General features: G+C 43.1%; 1 protein-coding gene across 4 annotated transcripts in view; it reads right to left on the bottom strand.

Annotated features, from left to right (window-relative positions):
• The window catches only part of VRK2 (VRK serine/threonine kinase 2), a 414,359-nt gene that overhangs the window by 167,981 nt on the left and 228,384 nt on the right, over positions 1–17,994 (bottom strand). For all 4 annotated transcript variants that reach the window (XM_069234371.1, XM_069234370.1, XM_069234368.1 and 1 more), the window contains exons 9-10: positions 10,182–10,302; positions 2,118–2,176 (exon numbers count right to left, since the gene is read on the bottom strand). In XM_069234371.1, the coding sequence (XP_069090472.1) occupies positions 2,118–2,176; positions 10,182–10,302 (180 nt within the window). The remainder of the gene's footprint in view (positions 1–2,117; positions 2,177–10,181; positions 10,303–17,994) is intronic.

Here is a 17,994-nt window from a genome sequence, read left to right as displayed (position 1 = left end):
GCAGCTCACTAACACACCGCATCAATGTTATGGCAATGAGGAAAACGGTCTTGAAAGTGAGGAGGAGCAATAGATAGCTGTGTGGCAGCTCAAAGGAGTACATATGAGGAATGTGAGGACTAAATTCAAGTCCCACTAAGACATGAGGAAAAGCGTAGGTAGTAACAAATGCTCCAAAACTTTCAAAAAGCGCATCACAGCGGGCAATTAAAAAAAGGAAGCCTGATCTGGAAACCACAAATGAAATGCAAGGTTAGATAAGTAGCCTGTAACTGTGCGCAATGCAAGTCCTTGCTGGGCTAAGGACAATACAAAGAGCAGTTCTTCAGATAATTTGGCCTGCAGTAAGTTAATTTGCATAGTACCACACCAAGCTATTGGCTTGTCTCAACAGCAGGCATATACTGATTTCGTGGAAGAATACGTTGCTGCCAAAATGACATTTACAACTTCAGGAGTTAGGCTGAATGGCGTGAACTGTCACTGCTCATTGTCCAAGCATGGTGATGGGATTGCAGAGGGCCCAGGTGCAGGATCCTGCCCTGCTACTGTGACAAATAATCCACCCAATGCTGCAGCTTAATCGTAAAACAGATGCCTGTGCCCATAAGTTACAGGTATCACACTTTCCTTGCCCAATCGGGTGCCACTAGGATGACTTGGGCAAAGTAGCAGCTTAATTGTAGGAAAGATGCTTGTGCCCATCAGTTACAGGTACCACACTCTCCTTGCCCAATCTGGTCCCACAAGGATGACCTAAGCCTGGTCATTCCTGATCTTCTTCCGAACTCAGGCAGAAGAGGCAGAGGCACAAAGGCATATAGCAGTCCCAAGTGCCACTCTAGGCCGAATGTGTTTCTGAGAGTCATTTTTGGAACTCCAGGACACAAAACTGCTGACAGTGCATTTTCATGGCAGTGGCGAAGAGACAGAGACACGGTTCTTCCCATTCATGGAAGATACCTTGCACCACCTCTGGGTCTAACTGCCATTACTTATCTGCTATGCGTCAGTAGCTGAGTTTGACCACCCTGACATTAAAGACCCTGCCAGGTGGTGCACCACCAGAATAATCCCCTAGTTATTCAGTCATTTCCAGAGGTGTAACATCTCCTGACACATGGCTTAGGGCATACATCGAAGGGCATACCTATTAGTGGGGAATAGATGTTCCCGGAGAACCCAGCAGACCGCATCCAGGCATGCCATCTGATTGCTACACTGGTGCCTACTGCCCATCCTAAGCAATCAGTAGTGTCCAGCCCAGCGTGTATCACAAATCTTTTCAGCATCGTGGTTGTCTAGGATGGCTATGTAAGAGTAGGTAGAAGGTCCACTGGTTTATTAGGAAAAACCTGGGATACTGAATCCTAAAGTGCATGGAAGCAGCCAGTGTTGAGCAAACACAAAACAAGGCTGGTAGAGGAAAACATGTGCTTAGACTCCTTGTGCTTCTCTTTTTGACTTACCATGTGACAGTGATAAAGATCTCTCATGGGACACAGCTGCGGGTACCAACCCCTTCAGCCTCGACTGGCCATGGTATGGAGTCATCAAATGTTTGGCAGTGTAGAGCTTTGCCTCATAGTCCTGCGAGGCCTTTGGGTTTATCTGGGCGCAATCGCTAAAGTCGTTGGCGTTGTGTTCTGACCCCAAGCACCAAAGGCACAGCTGATAGATGTCTGTTTGCAACAGTCACTACAGGGTTTGAATCCTGGTGTCTTAGGGGGTGGCATGGCCCTTTCACAACTGTATATCTTTCAATCTTTTGAGAGAGAATTGTCTTGTCAGAGACAAGAGGATAGCTCAGGATAGGCATCTGGTGGTGTGTAAAGAAAGAACTGACTTCAGCGAGCACCGTTGTCACTTTTATGAGGCTCCACACATTACTTCCGGTACAGAAAGGCACTGGCTTAGAGCCGCAGGACACCACCTACCGGCATGCACAGGTACTGCTGAAAAAGTTTCTGGTTCCAGTCTGATGCCTAAGGAATATTCACAAGTGAGGAATCTGCAGTCAGAAGTACCCATCAGAAACTTAAAACCTTACAACATAAAAAAGTGATAACATCACCACTGTTTATTACTATTATAAAATACACAGCTTCCATACTTACAAGTGATGCTTTTAGAAGGGGCCAGTTGTAATACTGAATCAGGGAGCCCGTCCATAAGTCTGAAACAATAATAAAAAATATTAATAACTTCTTAAGTAATCAATTTAGAATTTTGTATACTGGTATCCTATCTAAGCCTTAAACGTTTTTGCATTCTGAAACTCTTAATCATAAATAAAGGGGGCAGAGTACTCATGGTCCCACAGAAACAAAATCATGTTGTGTTTGTATAACATACATTTGAAAGTGCAACATACAAACTACAAACAATCACTGTTGTACCTAAACCAGCTAGAAAAATTTAAATTCTAGGGTTGTTGGAACAATTGTTTCCCCACAAAACTATATTTCATAGCATGTTACCCTATTGCTTCAAAATAGATACAAATAGTTTGTAGGACAATTTGTGGGTAATTCATTCATAGAAAAACACATAAACATAAACATAGAAACAAAATAAAACATAGAAACTTAAATAATCCTGTAAAATTAGGTGAGGTTCAAGTAAGCTTACAATGCAAGCACCAAGCACCTTTTGGAATTCACCAGCTAATATAATTCTACTCGAGAACTCAAATCTAAATGCTGAAGTACAACTTCATATTACCCTGCTTGTACAAAATGATCTGATCACATTTTAAGAAATAGACACTCCTCACCTACATATAAATAAGGCAAACCTTTGCATCTCATACTGATTTGTAACAAGCTAACCTTTTTCTCCTACCTTTGAACCTTCCTCCCCTGACAGACTAGATCCTTTTATGGCGCACAATTAACATCTCCTCTTCCTCCCTTCCCATCTATCACCGTCTCTACCATCTCAAGAAGAAAAGACTCACTCAATTCCTTTCTGGGTTTGCTCAACCAAATCTACAACAATGTCATACCTCTGAAACACACCACAGCCTTTGCCAAAATCAATATAACAACTTTGACTAGCATTAAGCTCTATTCCAGGGCACCTAACATTTGTTATATTATGTGTATGTGTAAAGCACACTGTTAACCTGCAAGGGTATCCTGGCACTGAGCAGGTGTGTGTGTCTAGCCCGGACTATGGTAGGTTGGATAATCGTAAAGCCAGGACTACTTCTTGTGGAATTCAAGAAGAGCAGAGGAGTCTCTGATGTGGGATGGGAGGTTGTTCAACAGTTTGGGAACGATTCATTGGAATGTCTGTCATTCTGCATGGGTTCTGTTTATGTGAGGGGTGTGTGCAAAAAGGAGTCAATTTGTTCCTTCAAATCAGAATGAAGGCCCCTCTATTGAAATGGTGCAAACAGAAGGCTCACAATAATCTTGACCACCACAGACAAGTCTTAAACATGCTAGCTTTAGCCAAGGAAAAAATCCACATATCTTCAAAATCACCTTACTTCAGCCTCATCCTCAGCTTCTGAATGTACAATCAACAACTTAATTCCCCCATGCACTCCCATTTCTCACGCCGTTCACTCACTGCCAAGGACCTACTATTCCCACAATAATCACCGTCAGAGAGACAATCATCACACTAATAATCATCCTTTCTACTCCCTTCTTCATCTCAGCTCTCCAGCTACCTCATCTAGTAGTACTCTTTGATTTTTCCACCACTTAATTTTTGCAACTCAATCCTATACTAATATATGCAAATCCTTCATGTGCCCTATTTTATCCCTTTGGCCTACAAATTGTCAAACCTTTGGCTCTCTCCTCAAAGGATGTGAACTTACTTACCTTTTTTTTTTTAACCAATTCCTTCTATCTGGCTAATACTCATGAGTCAAAAGTGCAATAGTACTACCTCTTAACAAATACTGCTGACCCTTCCTCTCCTTCCAACTGCATCACAGTAAACTAGCTCCTTTTCATGTCCAACATATTAGCCAACTAGTTTTTAATGGCCTTACTCCTATTATCCTAAATATTTTCAATCAAACTTCTGTGCCCCACTTTCAAATGAGACTCCACTCAACATGTAGCCAACTTTACTTACTCATCTCACCATAATAATTTGTTATCTACATACTTCTTAATTTATCCACAATATTCAATACTGAGGATCACTATGTTACTTCCTGTCTACATAATGCCGGCATCATGGGCCCTGCAAGTGTTTTCTTCGTGCCTCTCTGACCTCTCTTTTTCTGTAGCATGGGCTTTTCATCTATTTCCACCTAACTCCCAGCTCGGGCTCCTCCTGTCTTAGAAACACGCCTTTTTTCTCTATATATTATTTCCCTTGGTGATATCACCTGCTCTTTTGTTTTCTGCCATTGATGGGTTTATGACAAAAAATGTTCTTGTCCTTTCCTCCTCTAATCATGCCTATCTGATTCCCTTACCAACATTTTAATCAGGAATGCCTCTGCAGTGCTTAGGCTCAACTCTTAAAACAAACTAGGTCCTTCAGTCCACTCTATTACCCTCAACCTGTCATTGAGCTACCTTTGTTTTAGTTGAGGCAGCAGATTCTCTTCTCCCCACTCTGAATGCCTTTACACCCTTTTACCACAGCACTCCGCCTCCTCCTCACTTTAAGCCGGTGAAGCCAAATGATACAGTAGACTTTATAAGCACATAAAGGCCAGTGCTTCGTAATGAATTCTTACATCTTTGACTGCTTTAGTTAACGTCGCTGGCTAGAGCTATGATTATATTAATCCTTTGACTGCAGGTGTGTTTGCACACCTCTGTGTTGTAGCTTTTCTTTAGATTCTATGAGCACCGGCACAATATATATTTGGCACATTCGGAGCTACTCATTGGTGTAAACCCCACATCAAAATCTCATTTCAGCCAGAAGAGTGAATGAAATATATGCATCCATTGTAATTCTTTTAAAAAACGTAGTCAATATTTTGCTGCATTTCTCAAATGGACAAATACAAATCCTGAAACGCTAAAGAAGGAATGTTGCCCTGAATGTCTAGAGTTCGGTAATGCAAAATGTGTTTGGGCCCTCCTAGGAAATCTAGTCTGCAGAATCAATGATATAATATTTGTGCAGATGGCTACATTGTGGCAGTCACCGTTTATAGTGCACAGTTTATTTCATTACAAAACTCGAACTCAGCACGATGTGGAAAGTGTAAAACTTCAGAACTAATATACTAGTGCCAATCAGGTCTTGCTATTACAGGATCACCAGTAGAACACACTGAACATTACTTTTGTCATATTTGTAGCATTTGTTTCCAAAACATCACAATTCCCTTTAGTTTTCATCTTGGGGGAAACACATTTTTGACAAGGTTTGCCCCCCCCCCACCCAAATCTGTGTGTGTTCTTCTGGGTCTCACAAGTGTGAGGGTTTAAAGCTTACATACGATCTCAATGAGTTTGGGATAGTTACAGGTGGTAAATCGGATGCAGTGAATTTGGGCAATTTGCATCTTAACTGAAAGTGAAATGCCGATTTAACGTAACTGTATTCTGGTCATAAGTACGACTTCAGCCTTTTTTGAAAACATACGACACCCAAGAATGTTTATCAACTACACATCATAAGGTTTCTATGGCTGGGTGCTAGATCTCCCTCACTAACTGGCTGACTGGGAGACTGCACTGAACAAAATGTTGCTCAGAGTTTTAGTATTTTTTTTCAAAGCAAAATACATCTCTCTAGTTTTCCTCCTGCTGGATTGTATCTCGGCCAGGATTTGTTCCCCAGTGTTGGCTGTCTGCTTCTCCTGAGTGTGGAGGCACCAGACATTTATGGGTATTATATTTATTCAGGGCAGCGACAGGCGATTTACGAGGTTCAGTACATTTGAGAAATTTGGTCACAGGTTTGACATGAGTGGCACAGGAACATAACACAGCCATAATTTATAACATCTACACATCCTAGCTGTAGAAAACAAAAAACAATAAGTATACCTCGTAATGGTATCCTGGCCGCTGCGATACCTTTTCACTACATATATCTGCATCATTGGTTCAGTCAAAGGATAAATAATACTAAATAATCGGTCTGGCTAGGGGCAGCCAAATTTCTTTTCTTTTCTGAACCCAGCTCTCAACAAGGGTAAAACCAAGATTTCATAGAAGGGTAAGCCTTGGATCAGTCACAACCTCCCACGAGTGCACCCATTCCAATTCAATATAAACCTCACAAGAAAGGGGAGATTTATTTATTTTATTAAAGTGTTTTCCTAACCGTACATACTTTTTTTCATGGTGACCATAAATTAAATAACAAATATCCCATGAGACAACCAAAAGAGATATTCTTAATAGAAACAAGTTGTACATTTTTTTTGATTGATGCACACATCTAATGACAATATCCCTCACAACTGTTCACTGTCAATTACGTCACTTCAATTTTCCACTGCACTTTTCATGGAGCTCTGCTATACCCCGTTTCATAGTCAGGACGCTTTCCCCTGGAGTTATTAGGCTAACGTGTGTGTCATGGAAGAACTGCATAGGGTTATCTTCTACCTGGAGGAATGCTGCTGAGTTCACTCTAGAGGTGGACATGCCACTCTGCCTGATTCTGGTTCAGCTTGATGGCTTCCTGGGCCCCCTGAGCCGTCATGTGGCTTCTGCCCTCAACTCATTCTCAAGCCCACAAACTCCAACCACCTACCCATCCCCACGATACACCCACCTGCCGGTTTTGCAGATGGGCTGAGAGTGAAGACCTAACACAGTGCTGTGGACGTTCTTGGAGAGGGAGGCACTGCTAATGATTTTTCAAGCAAGTTGTGAGAGCGGGCGATCTGAGAAATGACTAACATGGAGTACTTTGCCAAACGCACAGCACTCTGCAGAAGTTGACTATCCGTCCATCTGATCTGCTGTGCCCAGTGTCAAACCCATGGGGTAATGAGAAATACAAAATGTTCGCAGGGAGTGGACTCTGTGAAAGTATGCTGGCAGCTGAGCTCCCCCTAAACTTTTGTTATATGAACTCAGCGACCTTTCATTTCTTAGTTGTTTTGAGCCTCTCCTGAAATCTGTATCTGGTCATACCAGGGGGAGGAGGAGACATAAGTATTACAACTGAGTACCCTGCCCTTCCCTAACTTTGTGCATTCTTTCTAGAAATACTTCTTTTAAAAAGGTGATTTAACGTGCAATAACGTGTGTTTAAGACAGTGTACATATGAAGCTCTTCAACAAACTAAAGAAAACACGCTGAATAATATGTGATGTAAAACAGAAGAGAGAGAGAAAGAGAAACCCATCTAGTGGCTGATATGCACAGTGTTAATAATCCAGGAAACCTGGGATGACTGCCCGGCTTCCCGCTTGACCGAACTGTGTGAAGCTTGGCAAATATCCTCTTTCACTTTGGTCCTTTTCCTTCATCACCTGGACAGCACCTTTAAATACACCATTTCAGTTAATAGACTATCATATTGTTCCATATACAACAACAACCTATGCCACAAGCAAGGTGCCCATGACAATTTCATTACCTCTGGGTTCACTAATGGCATCGTAGTCAGGGCGATTGAGGGGGGTTCATAACTGTTTTTAAGATCATGTTTGCAATCTGTTAATTTTAATAAAAGGCTAGCGAAATCAGTGATACAATCTAATGCGCAAACGTAAAACGCGTCCAAATACTAAAGTAACACTAGTTTGAGTTTTAAAGAGCCTATCCTATGTTATATGTACGATCTGCATGTAAAAGAGACTGATGGCACAGTTTGATTTCCAGCTCTTAATAGAGGTGGGCGAACTGAAAGCTCGAGCCAGATGCGTGGATGTGACTCAGCTCGAGGTTCTCCTTGATACTCGAGCCCAACCCTCAAGGGACTTCTGCCTGCTCCTCACGCTCTGACCTCATGCACCAAGAGACTTAAACACGAGATGATGACATTTAATGTAAAATTGGCGCAAGACAGCGATCCCTGTTTAGGGGCTAAACTGCACAAGGTGGTAGAAGAAAGCATGGATTCCGTCCCGGCTTCCTCGCTTCACCAAATTCTGTGATACTTCACAAGTATTTTATTTCACTGAGAATCCTTTTTCTTCATAGTCAGTTATGAGAACACCTTCAATTATGCAGGATCAGAAAGTACAGTCTACAAAAACCTTGTTTTAGATTTAATACACTACAATATTGCTCCATGTTAATAAGAACTATGCCCACATATAAGGTGGAAATGACACGTGACTTGCCTCAGTACACCAGTGGCATTGTGGCAGCATGTGGGACAAATATATCTATGAACATGTTAGAAACTGTCACTTTTAATAAATGCCTCTCAATGTACTGATATAATCCAATGCTGATGTACTAAGGTAAAACGCTTTGTGTGTTAATGAAACGTAGGTGTTTGAACTTTGAAGTGACTGTCATATTTTTTATTCAACATTTGTTGCAAGATTTACGTGTCAAAAATGTCAGGGCTCGGCTCGTGCACAGGCTCTTAGAGCCAAGCCAGACCCTTGGCTTTGCTCCCTCAGAGCTTAATTTGTAAGTGTGTTGGGGCCTAAACTTTCTGCTGAGAGGCCCACTGCTGCTGCTACTGAATGTCAGTGCTGCAAATACCATGGCTGAGTAGTCTTTATTCCACTTGCTGCCTCTCTTTCATCCACCACAAAACACTCTGAGCCCCTTTATCTCACTTGTGCAGAATCTTTTTCATTCCTACTTTCGTTCTAGGTCATGCTTTTCTGTCCTTGTCTTCCTACTTCCTTCCCCAGTGTTTGTTTTTCTCTCTCTTTCTCTAGATCAAAGTCTGATGAGGAAAAACAAGTGCCGCCCCCCACAATTAATGTTGCTGGGTCCCACCTACAACCACCGATCGTTTTAAGCACTGCCTTTTTTTACTTTATCTGCCTCTAAGAGGATTCTATCTGCCTTCATTTGTGTTAATTCTATATTCTGTCCTATCAATCAGATAATCACAAGATGAAATGATATGCAACAGTCCAATGAAATGTGTACTTAATTCCCAAAATGTGTTAACTGGACTAAAGTTTCCTCTCCTGAAATACCAGAGACATACAACGAATCCCAAGAGACAAACAAGTGACTGAGGCAAGTGCAGACTGCAGTGAATTCGTAACCCTAATAATTTGAAGACTGATTTTTTGCCACAAAGTTATTTTAATCGTGCAACCCAAATTCACTTATTGACGGGAGCCCAGTCGTTTCATTGGAGTAAATCCTGAAAACATAAAAAAAATCATATACAATGCTATGAATAATTACAGTTTTTATATGACAATTAAACCCATGACTAGGCACTTGAAAAAAGAAGTGTTTTTATTTTATCGGCATCCAAAGCATAAAAGCCTGAGTTATTCTGACAAGACTCCAGCTGTAGACCTGCAGGTCTCTCGGACACCTAGAGATGTTTTAAGGTAGGGTAAAGTGGGCAATTGCTCAGAGCTCCACCTTACAGGGGCCGCTGGAAAGCTGAACTTTCTCTCCATTTGACACCTGTCCATTCTATTTTATCATCTAAACTTCTCTGCGTACCTTTACTTCTGACTCAATTTCTCTCTCTAACCAGTGTCTTTTTAAGGATTTTTGGAGTCCCATACAAGTCATAATTCAACAAGTTTGACATAATTTAGTACTGTAAGTATCACGTGGGGTTGAATTAACAGGAAATTGGTATTACAATTCAAATATTGTCCAAACAGGGGCTTGCATACTACGCCTTTCCCGGGGCCCTCAAAATTCTAAAGATGACACCAGTGAGAGCTGTGTTCACTGAGACACACCAAAGCGAATATACACGTCGCCCATATTGTATCAAAACGGGGCACTTTTAGCATCTCAACTTGCTTCTCTGCACTAAAGGAGAATGTATTCTACTTTGTGCCCTGAGTTTTTCCTATTTGTGCTTTTAAAAAGAAGAACTGGACCCGCACTTTTACTGTCAAGGTGAGCTTTACTTTAACAAAATAAGAGTACGAGATAAGAATAAAAGTTACATATGACACAACAATTCTGATAAAGTGCAGTCCTCCCCACCCCCCATACTAAAAATTATGTTGCTTTGCAGAAATCGGGGCTGTGAGGTGAAATGTGCGTGAGCAGGCCTCGCAGTCTAGTTTTAGGTTACTGTTTGTAAATGGCCAAGCAACCACCAGGAGACATACTTAGTTTTAGCAGACTGGACGGCGGCAGGGTCCTTCACTTGCTGTTCCCAGGGCAGTTTCCCACATAACCACTGCAGCAGGCAATAGCCAAGGATTTCCAGGTCACCTCGTCTGGACGGGGCTTTGGGAGCCAGCATGGACGTGAGGAAAAGAGAGAGAGAAATGGATGATTAGAATCTCCTGTTCAGAAATAGAAAACCTTTTGACTGAACTAACTCCTGTACTTCAAATACGCAAAAGCCAAGCGGCAGAGTGTTGTGTTTATTCAGCTGCAGAACAGCTAAAGCCGCCCGGGGTTTTTGGCCTTGGCCCTCAGACAAGCGGTGACTTGTTGCTGCTGAGAGTGGAGGGTCAGTTTCCTCACCTCCATCCAGCCCCAGCCTGGGCTGTCAGATGAACTTGATCCCCGTGTCCTCTGACATGATCCAGACAGCCCATAACCAGGCACCAACACTTTCTCAGAAAGCCAGGCAGTAAAACAAAGAAAGCCATGTCTGCGGCAGAATTGCTAACACATGTTTCAGGAAGTCCACGGGGTCTGCCCTGGCCACGCGGAGACCCTTCGAGCGCAGACTAAACACGGATGGACTTTCCTGCTCGGCAGCAATCGGGCGCATGACAAACCTGCCATCTAGTGGAGCTCAGCTCTCCATCCTCGGTAGCTCGGACGAACGAATACTGCACTCACCCACACGAGCTGAGGCTCTCCCCATGCATAACCATAGTTTTTAAAATATATATGCCTCATTTAAAGGTTACCACACAACGACCCAAAAAATGATAACATTGGAAATAGGAAAATAAGGTTATAAAAAACAAATGTGAACGACTCTAGTATATTTGTTATAGTATATTGAACATTGCACGATACGGATTCAAGTCAAAACTGTACATTCTCCATTTTATCAATGTAAAAAAAAGTCCTTGCATTTTCAACCAGGATACTGGCAATCACTTTAATGATAATTTAGGACTTTACTATCAGAATGGGTTTATCTCTAAAAAATAGACGTTGTTAAATAATTGTTGGTGTGCCTCAATCACAAACAACCTCTCAGCGCCTGTACAGTACTTGGACGCTTTAAGTGACGCATTTAGCTCTCTATTAAACACCAAATAAAAACAATAACAGTGTGTACCCTTAAAACGAAATAAAAGGTATACCAAATCACGTCTGGGTGTACACAGATTAAAAACAACACTTAATTATTATCTATAGGCAACTGGCCCTGCGCAGTTTTACGTAAAGCGCTTGCTGAAGCCAGTGTCGGCTTTTTAACAAATAGCATTTTGCATGTTAGGATTTTAACACTTTTGTTATTCTAAACACGAACTACAGGTCACAAGTAAAGGTCTGCCGGATAAAACCTCTTGACGGGTGAGGACTGTCACTTGGTTTCTACGTCTTACTGTTTATCCCTTCCTCTCTACAAATAACCCTTAACTAGCACGATGCATTAAAGGTACACTGAGAATTTGGATGTGAGATTACATTTTTCAAATAAACGAAGTCTTGCAGCAAGGAGCCGGTGCCAAAAACCTTTCATAGTTTCACTTTAGCGTCTGTCGATTCTCAGAGTAACAGAAAAGACCAGCCCTAAAACGCCGCCCGCACTCCGCGACCAGCCCTCTACTGGTATTATGAATATCGAGTTTCTAAAGGCCCTTCAGTCTAGCAGAATGCTGCTTGCTGTCTCCTCTCGGGGGCCGCTTATTTTCGGCACTGGATTGAGTAGTGTCCTAATGCAAGACTTGGCATTAAAATAAAAAGACAATCGCAGCCACGTACTCTTTTGCAGCGGTCGTAAATCCCACATTAACCGCGGAAGGATTCCAGTCATGCAGCATATTAACGACTTTTTTTCTGTCAGCGTCTCGATTTTACAAAATGGCGTCTTGGCACCATGTCACCATAACTGCCAATGATTCTCTTTGCTTAGGTGTGCCTTTTCCATGTTTTCAGTGCTCTTATGTGTGACACTTAATTGCCATTTGTGTAACATTAAGAATAACACTCTAGTGCAAGAAGAGCAATAATTCAAGTGCATGTAATGGGAAAAGTTACCACTTATTTTTTAATCTAACATCTAGAAATCGCATTTAAACAGCTACAACATCCTGAAGATCTTATGAAACATCAATAAACGACTTCCTTTTGAAATATGTATTTATAAAGAGGTGACGGTTTGAAGAAAAAGGATTTGATGGTGTTTAGAGCTCAAACCATTAAGAGTTTCACCCCGAATGTAAGGGTTCTGGCCTCAAACAGCATAACTCTTCCACTAATTCCCGTTAATAAGACAAGCTGCAGTTCAATCTTTACAATTTACAGACTCTAACACCTGACAGCAGAGCTATCTGTCAGCTTGCGCAGACATAACACTCTCAACTTGCGCTGATCTCATTTTCTGCTTCATTATTATGCCGGATTTTAAACACCAGATCAAACAACTAAAATGTTTATGATCACTTCTAGCTGGGAAATGCTCACATGGGGTCTGTGACTGAGTCTCATGTCCGCTCCCAAACTACCCGTTCCCTGATCCAGCACTGGGGATTTCAGAGTTCATCTGGGTGTTTATTTTGATTACTTGGATAATAGTTTGGAGTTTATGTGGCAGGTGAATTCAGAGCAGCCAGTGACACAGCCATAAGGGCCATGCCAAATCCACCCATGTTCACTCACTGAAGCTCCTTACCCTCACCATGACACAAAATGGAAGCTTCTAGATCTCTGCCGTTCTGACTCTGACCTTCCAATTCTGAAATTAAAATGGAAGCCAATGGCAGTCGGAGGGATCAAGGATGTCCCCGTGCTCCTACTTTGTCGCATGCCCTGTTCCCCGCTTTAAGCTAAATACACACACATCTGCCATAATTCTTCTACTCACTTTCAAGCATTCACTTTGCAAGCAGAATAAACAACTTCTTTCGCTCGTTTTAATCCCATCAGCAGTATAAACGTTCAAGATGCATTACCAGGAGCCTCCTGGGAGCAATTTTTGCTCTTTGAGGATTAGGTATCATCTTCTTCCATTACTCTGCAGTGAGTGCTGCTGCAAGAGACTGAGGGGCTGCATGAAGCTATCAATTAATTTGATTCAAATGATCTGGACAGATGTTACTGGTGCAAGTGTCAGAGTAGGTGTGAGTGTAAGTAGGAGTAAAGGGGTGAATGCTAGTGCCAGGGCAGGCCCGGTGCTGGTGTGAGAGAGGTCAACAATGCCAGCCCAAGTGTGAGTACAGGTACTGGTGCAAGTGCCAATGAAGGTCTGAGCAAGGTGAGAGTGAGCTTACTGGTGCAAGTTCCAGTGCAGGGGTGAATAAAGTGCAAATGGGCTTACATTGCAACTTCCATCGCAAGTAGGAGGAAGGTTACTAGTGTATGTGGCAGTGTGTCGTTGGTGAGGTTCCTGGTGTAAGTACCAGTGGTTTTATGAGCAAAGGTAGGAGTAAGTTTACTGATGAGTCTTAGAGCAAGTGTGTGAGTGCAGGTGAGCATGAACGTGCCAGAGCAGGACTGATCTCTGATGTAATTGCAAAGGTCTGTGCTTTAGCACTGCTATGTGTTACATTTTGGGAAACTACATCCTGTGTCTTAAGTTGAAGCCAATAGCAGCTGTAAAGACCAGCTCGTTCAATACTGGGTTTTAAATTGTGGAAGTTCAGAAACCTCATAGGACTTTGGCACACAATGTGAATGCTCTGGGAAATATGCAACTAAAGTGTACAGCACATTAAACTGCAATTTACTGGTACTGCATCTGGATAGAACACCTGATGGACCCACACGCTACCTGGACAGTAACATGATGGACAGGATGATGAATTTACTTTGAAGCTAGCATTTATGGAATGTAGCTCCACATTTTATCACATGCCAACTGTTTCCTCCTATTCCTAAACTTTCTCAGCAGCACCCTGGTTTTAACATTAAAGTGTTCTGCATTGTTGATGTACCGTCTTCTAAATAATCAGTGAAGCATTTCCTTTTCAATAAATGTGGAGCATGAATATTGGCAGGGCACGAACAAGGAAGCTGGGAGTCCAGTGACTAACCAATATTAGAAAGAGGGATGTCCTCGTACTGTTGCTCCGACTTACATGATTCAGCTGTAGGCTATGTACACTTACTGACTGGGGAAGACATGGTCATGGTGAGCTGCAGAGATCTCTCTCTCGGCCAAAAAATCCACCCAGGTATGGCAGACTCACTTATCACACAGCAGTTGCTGAGTATGGCAGGTTCCTGCTTGGATGGTTGAGCTTCTCACACATGATTCTGGCAGGGAACTGTCCTGACAAACTGTGGTACATCATGATGTGACGCACAGCATGTTCGCCCATCTGTGCTGACAGGCAGCTCTTCCCACCAATCCTGAGGTTAAATATACATCAGCATCAAATGCGAAGGGTTGGTGGAATGTGAAGTGGGACTTTCAGGAGAAGTGGAGTACACAGTACTGTTAGACCTGACAGCCTTAGGGTGGTCATCCCCCAACTTTTTGCCTGCCCCTCTCCACTTTTCTGACACTATTTTTGCTGGTTTTACAACTCTGAGCACTTTAACACCGCTAACCAGTGCTAAAGTGCATATGCTCTCTCTCTTAAATATGGTAACATTGGTTCATACCCAATTGGCCTAATTTACTTGTAAGTCTCTAGTAAAGTGCACTACATGTGCCTAGGGCCTGTAAATTAAATGCTACTAGTGAGCCTGCAGCACTGATTGTGCCACCCACATAAGTAGCCCCTTAACCATGTCTCAGGCCTGCCATTGCAAGAACTGTGTGTGCAGCTCACTGCCACTTCGACTTAGCATTTAAAAGTACTTGCCAAGCATTAAATTCCCCCTTTTCTACATAGAAGTCACCCCTAAGGTAGGCCCTAGGTAACCCATAAGGCAGGGTACTACATAGGTAAAAGTCAGGCCATGTCCTATTTGTTTTATATGTCCTGGTAGTGAAAAACCCCTACATTCGTTTTCCACTACTGTGAGGCCTGCTCCTTTCATAGACTAGCATTGGGACTGCCCTTGTATACTTTTTGAGTGGTAGATTCTGATCAGAAAGGGGTAACCAGGTCATATTTAGTATGGCCAGAATGGTAATAGAAAATCCCATTTATTGGTGAGGTTGGATTTTATATTACTATTTTAGAAATGCCACTTTTAGAAAGTGAGCATTTCTCTGCACTTAAAAACAATCTGTGCCTTACAGCCTGTCTCCAATCAGCATCTGGGCTGGGCGACAACTTCCTTGTGCATTTCACCCAGACAACCACAAATACAGGACACTCAGTCACACCTCCACTCATCTACATACTGAATGAGTCTTCCTGGGCTGGAAGGCTGGAGGGCCTGACACTTACATTTAAAAGGCGAGTGGCCTGCACCCTCACACAAAGGACTGTCAAACCCCCTATGGGAACCTGGCAGACAGGCCTGTACTGAAAGGAGAACTTGTGCACTTCAAAACCACTCTCTTAAGTCTCCCCACTTCAAATGCATTTTTGGGTATGTAAACTGGGTCTCTGACCCCACCAACTCAGACACTTCTGGACCTGCACCTGCGACCTGTCAAGAGGAACTGCCTGGCTGCTCAAAGGAATCATCTGGACTGCTTTGCTGAGAAGGACTGTTGCACTGCTGGCCTCTGAATGTGCTGAGAGGGACTCTGCCTTCCCAAAAAGTGCTCTCTAAGGACTTGGATTGAGCTTGCCTCCTGTTTTCTGAAATCTCAGGGCCAAAAAGACTTCATCTCTTCAGGAAACTTCTTGTGTGTCGAAAATCAACGCACAGCCTGCCGGAAACGATGCACAGCCTGTCTTGTAACCGAGAAATCACTGCACAGCTGAACCGGAACAACGCAGCCCGACTTTCCAAGTGGAAATTTGACACAGCTCCTGCCTTGCAACGGAAAATTCGACACATCGCCCATCGGATAGACGCAACGCCTGTGCCTTCTTCCAGCATGTCAAGGATTTTCCCGCATCATCCATGGGCGTCAAAAAGCTGCCCGGCATCGCAGTGAGGAACCAAGAATGCATGCCAAAAAATGACACAAGCCCCTTGCAGCGTGGAAAGAAACGACGCAACGTCTCCAATGCGTCAGAAAATCCAACGCATCCCTTATTTTTCCTCGCATCTCCTCTTCCAGCGGTCTCCATGCTTGTTATTTTTAATGCAATCCAGAGACACAATTGTTGATTTCTAAGATTTAAGACTCTTTTAAAACTTGCAAAAGTGATATTTCAACTTGTGCTTATTGAATCTTTGTCATTGTGACCTTATGTTATTCAGATAAATATTATCTATGTGTCTAAACATGGGTGGTGTATTTTTGTGGTGTTTTCACTGTGTTACTGTATGATTTATTGCACAATTTGATTTGTTCTCTTTTTGCTGCAATTTTCCTGCTGGACATTTTAATTTAATCCTATACAACATGCCTCTGGCTGGGTCTCAAGGAGGAGCTGGAGAGTTTGACCTAGCCGAGCTGGAGGCATACACTGTCAGCCAGCTGAAAGGTTTCTGCAAGGGGTTGGGAGTACCTACCTGGGGTGCCTCCAGAGAGGAAGAGTACCATAAAGCGTGGAGGGTCTGGGCAGAAGCCCGTCCACAAGAGCATGTTGAGTTGGGAGGGCAAGAGGATGGCTCTCCAGAGGATCTGTCAACAGTAGTGGGGGATGACACCCCTGGATTTGTGTCCCCTTCTAAACCAGGGAGCAGTGTCTTAAGTCACAGCCTGACCGCAGAGGAAAGGAGGAAGGAGAAAGAATACAGGCTACAGTTGGCCAGACTAAACATGAAGGCAGATGAGAGGACAGCCAAAGCTGAGAGAGAAGCCAAACAAGCTGAGGCTGCAGCTGAAAGGGCTTTGGCTGAAAAGAAACTACTTCTGGCTCATGAACTGAGTCTGAAAGAGCTGGTGCTCAAGTCTAGGCAGCCTGCCCAGCAGTGATGGTGGCAGCATACGGACCTGCTGGAGACAAAAAGGACGTTGGAGTTGGAGAAAAAAGTTATGTGGTGGGAGATGACACTGATAAGTGGTTTACTGCCTATGAAGTTGCACTAAGGGCTCATGGGGTTACTAAAGAGCAATAGGGGGCGGGCTCGTGGAAACACATGCCAATACTTGGGAGGGACACACTTCTTACACTAGAGGTTGGGGATCTGAACTCTTTTGCCCCTATGAAAGTCATTATGACTGCCAAATTTGGACTGACACCTGAAAAATATTGCCAAAGATTCATGGACAGTACCAAGCTCCCCAAAAAAACCTGGGTAGACTTTTTTGACTTTTCTAGTAAGGCACTGAATGGTTGGGTGCAAGCTGTAAAGTAAATGATTATACAGATTTATATAATTATGCTCAGTGTTTGCTTTACAGAGTTGAGCTGGCACCTAATTGAGAGTAGGCTGACTGATCCCAGGAAGCTTGCTGACGAGGCGACCTCTGGGCTAGCACCAAAGTCCAAAAAGGTATCTAGGAGACACCCACAAAGGTGGTCAGGGTCCTCAACAGAAGAAAGAGGGGGACATTTTTTTAAAATAAGGAGTTCTCAAAAGCCCCCCAAAATAATTCTCAAGGGAATAGTGGTAACCAGTCCTAATCTGATTCTAAAAAGAAAGAGTTCTTTGACCATAAGACAGAGAGGTTTGTACCCCAATGCGTAGAGTGCACTAAGTATGGTAACTCTAAGGGTGACTCCAGATGTCCAAAGAGGGCACAGCCCCCCACTGGAGGGCAGACACCTGGGTTGGCTAGTGTAGCGCTTGGGGAGGAGGTAGTCCAAGTTAGATTTGGGGAAC

The sequence above is a fragment of the Pleurodeles waltl genome, chromosome 5 (genome assembly GCF_031143425.1).
Source record: "Pleurodeles waltl isolate 20211129_DDA chromosome 5, aPleWal1.hap1.20221129, whole genome shotgun sequence".
Taxonomy (NCBI): Eukaryota; Metazoa; Chordata; class Amphibia; order Caudata; family Salamandridae; genus Pleurodeles; species Pleurodeles waltl.
Note: the sequence above shows the minus strand (reverse complement) of the source record. Positions and strands in the feature narration are given on the sequence as shown.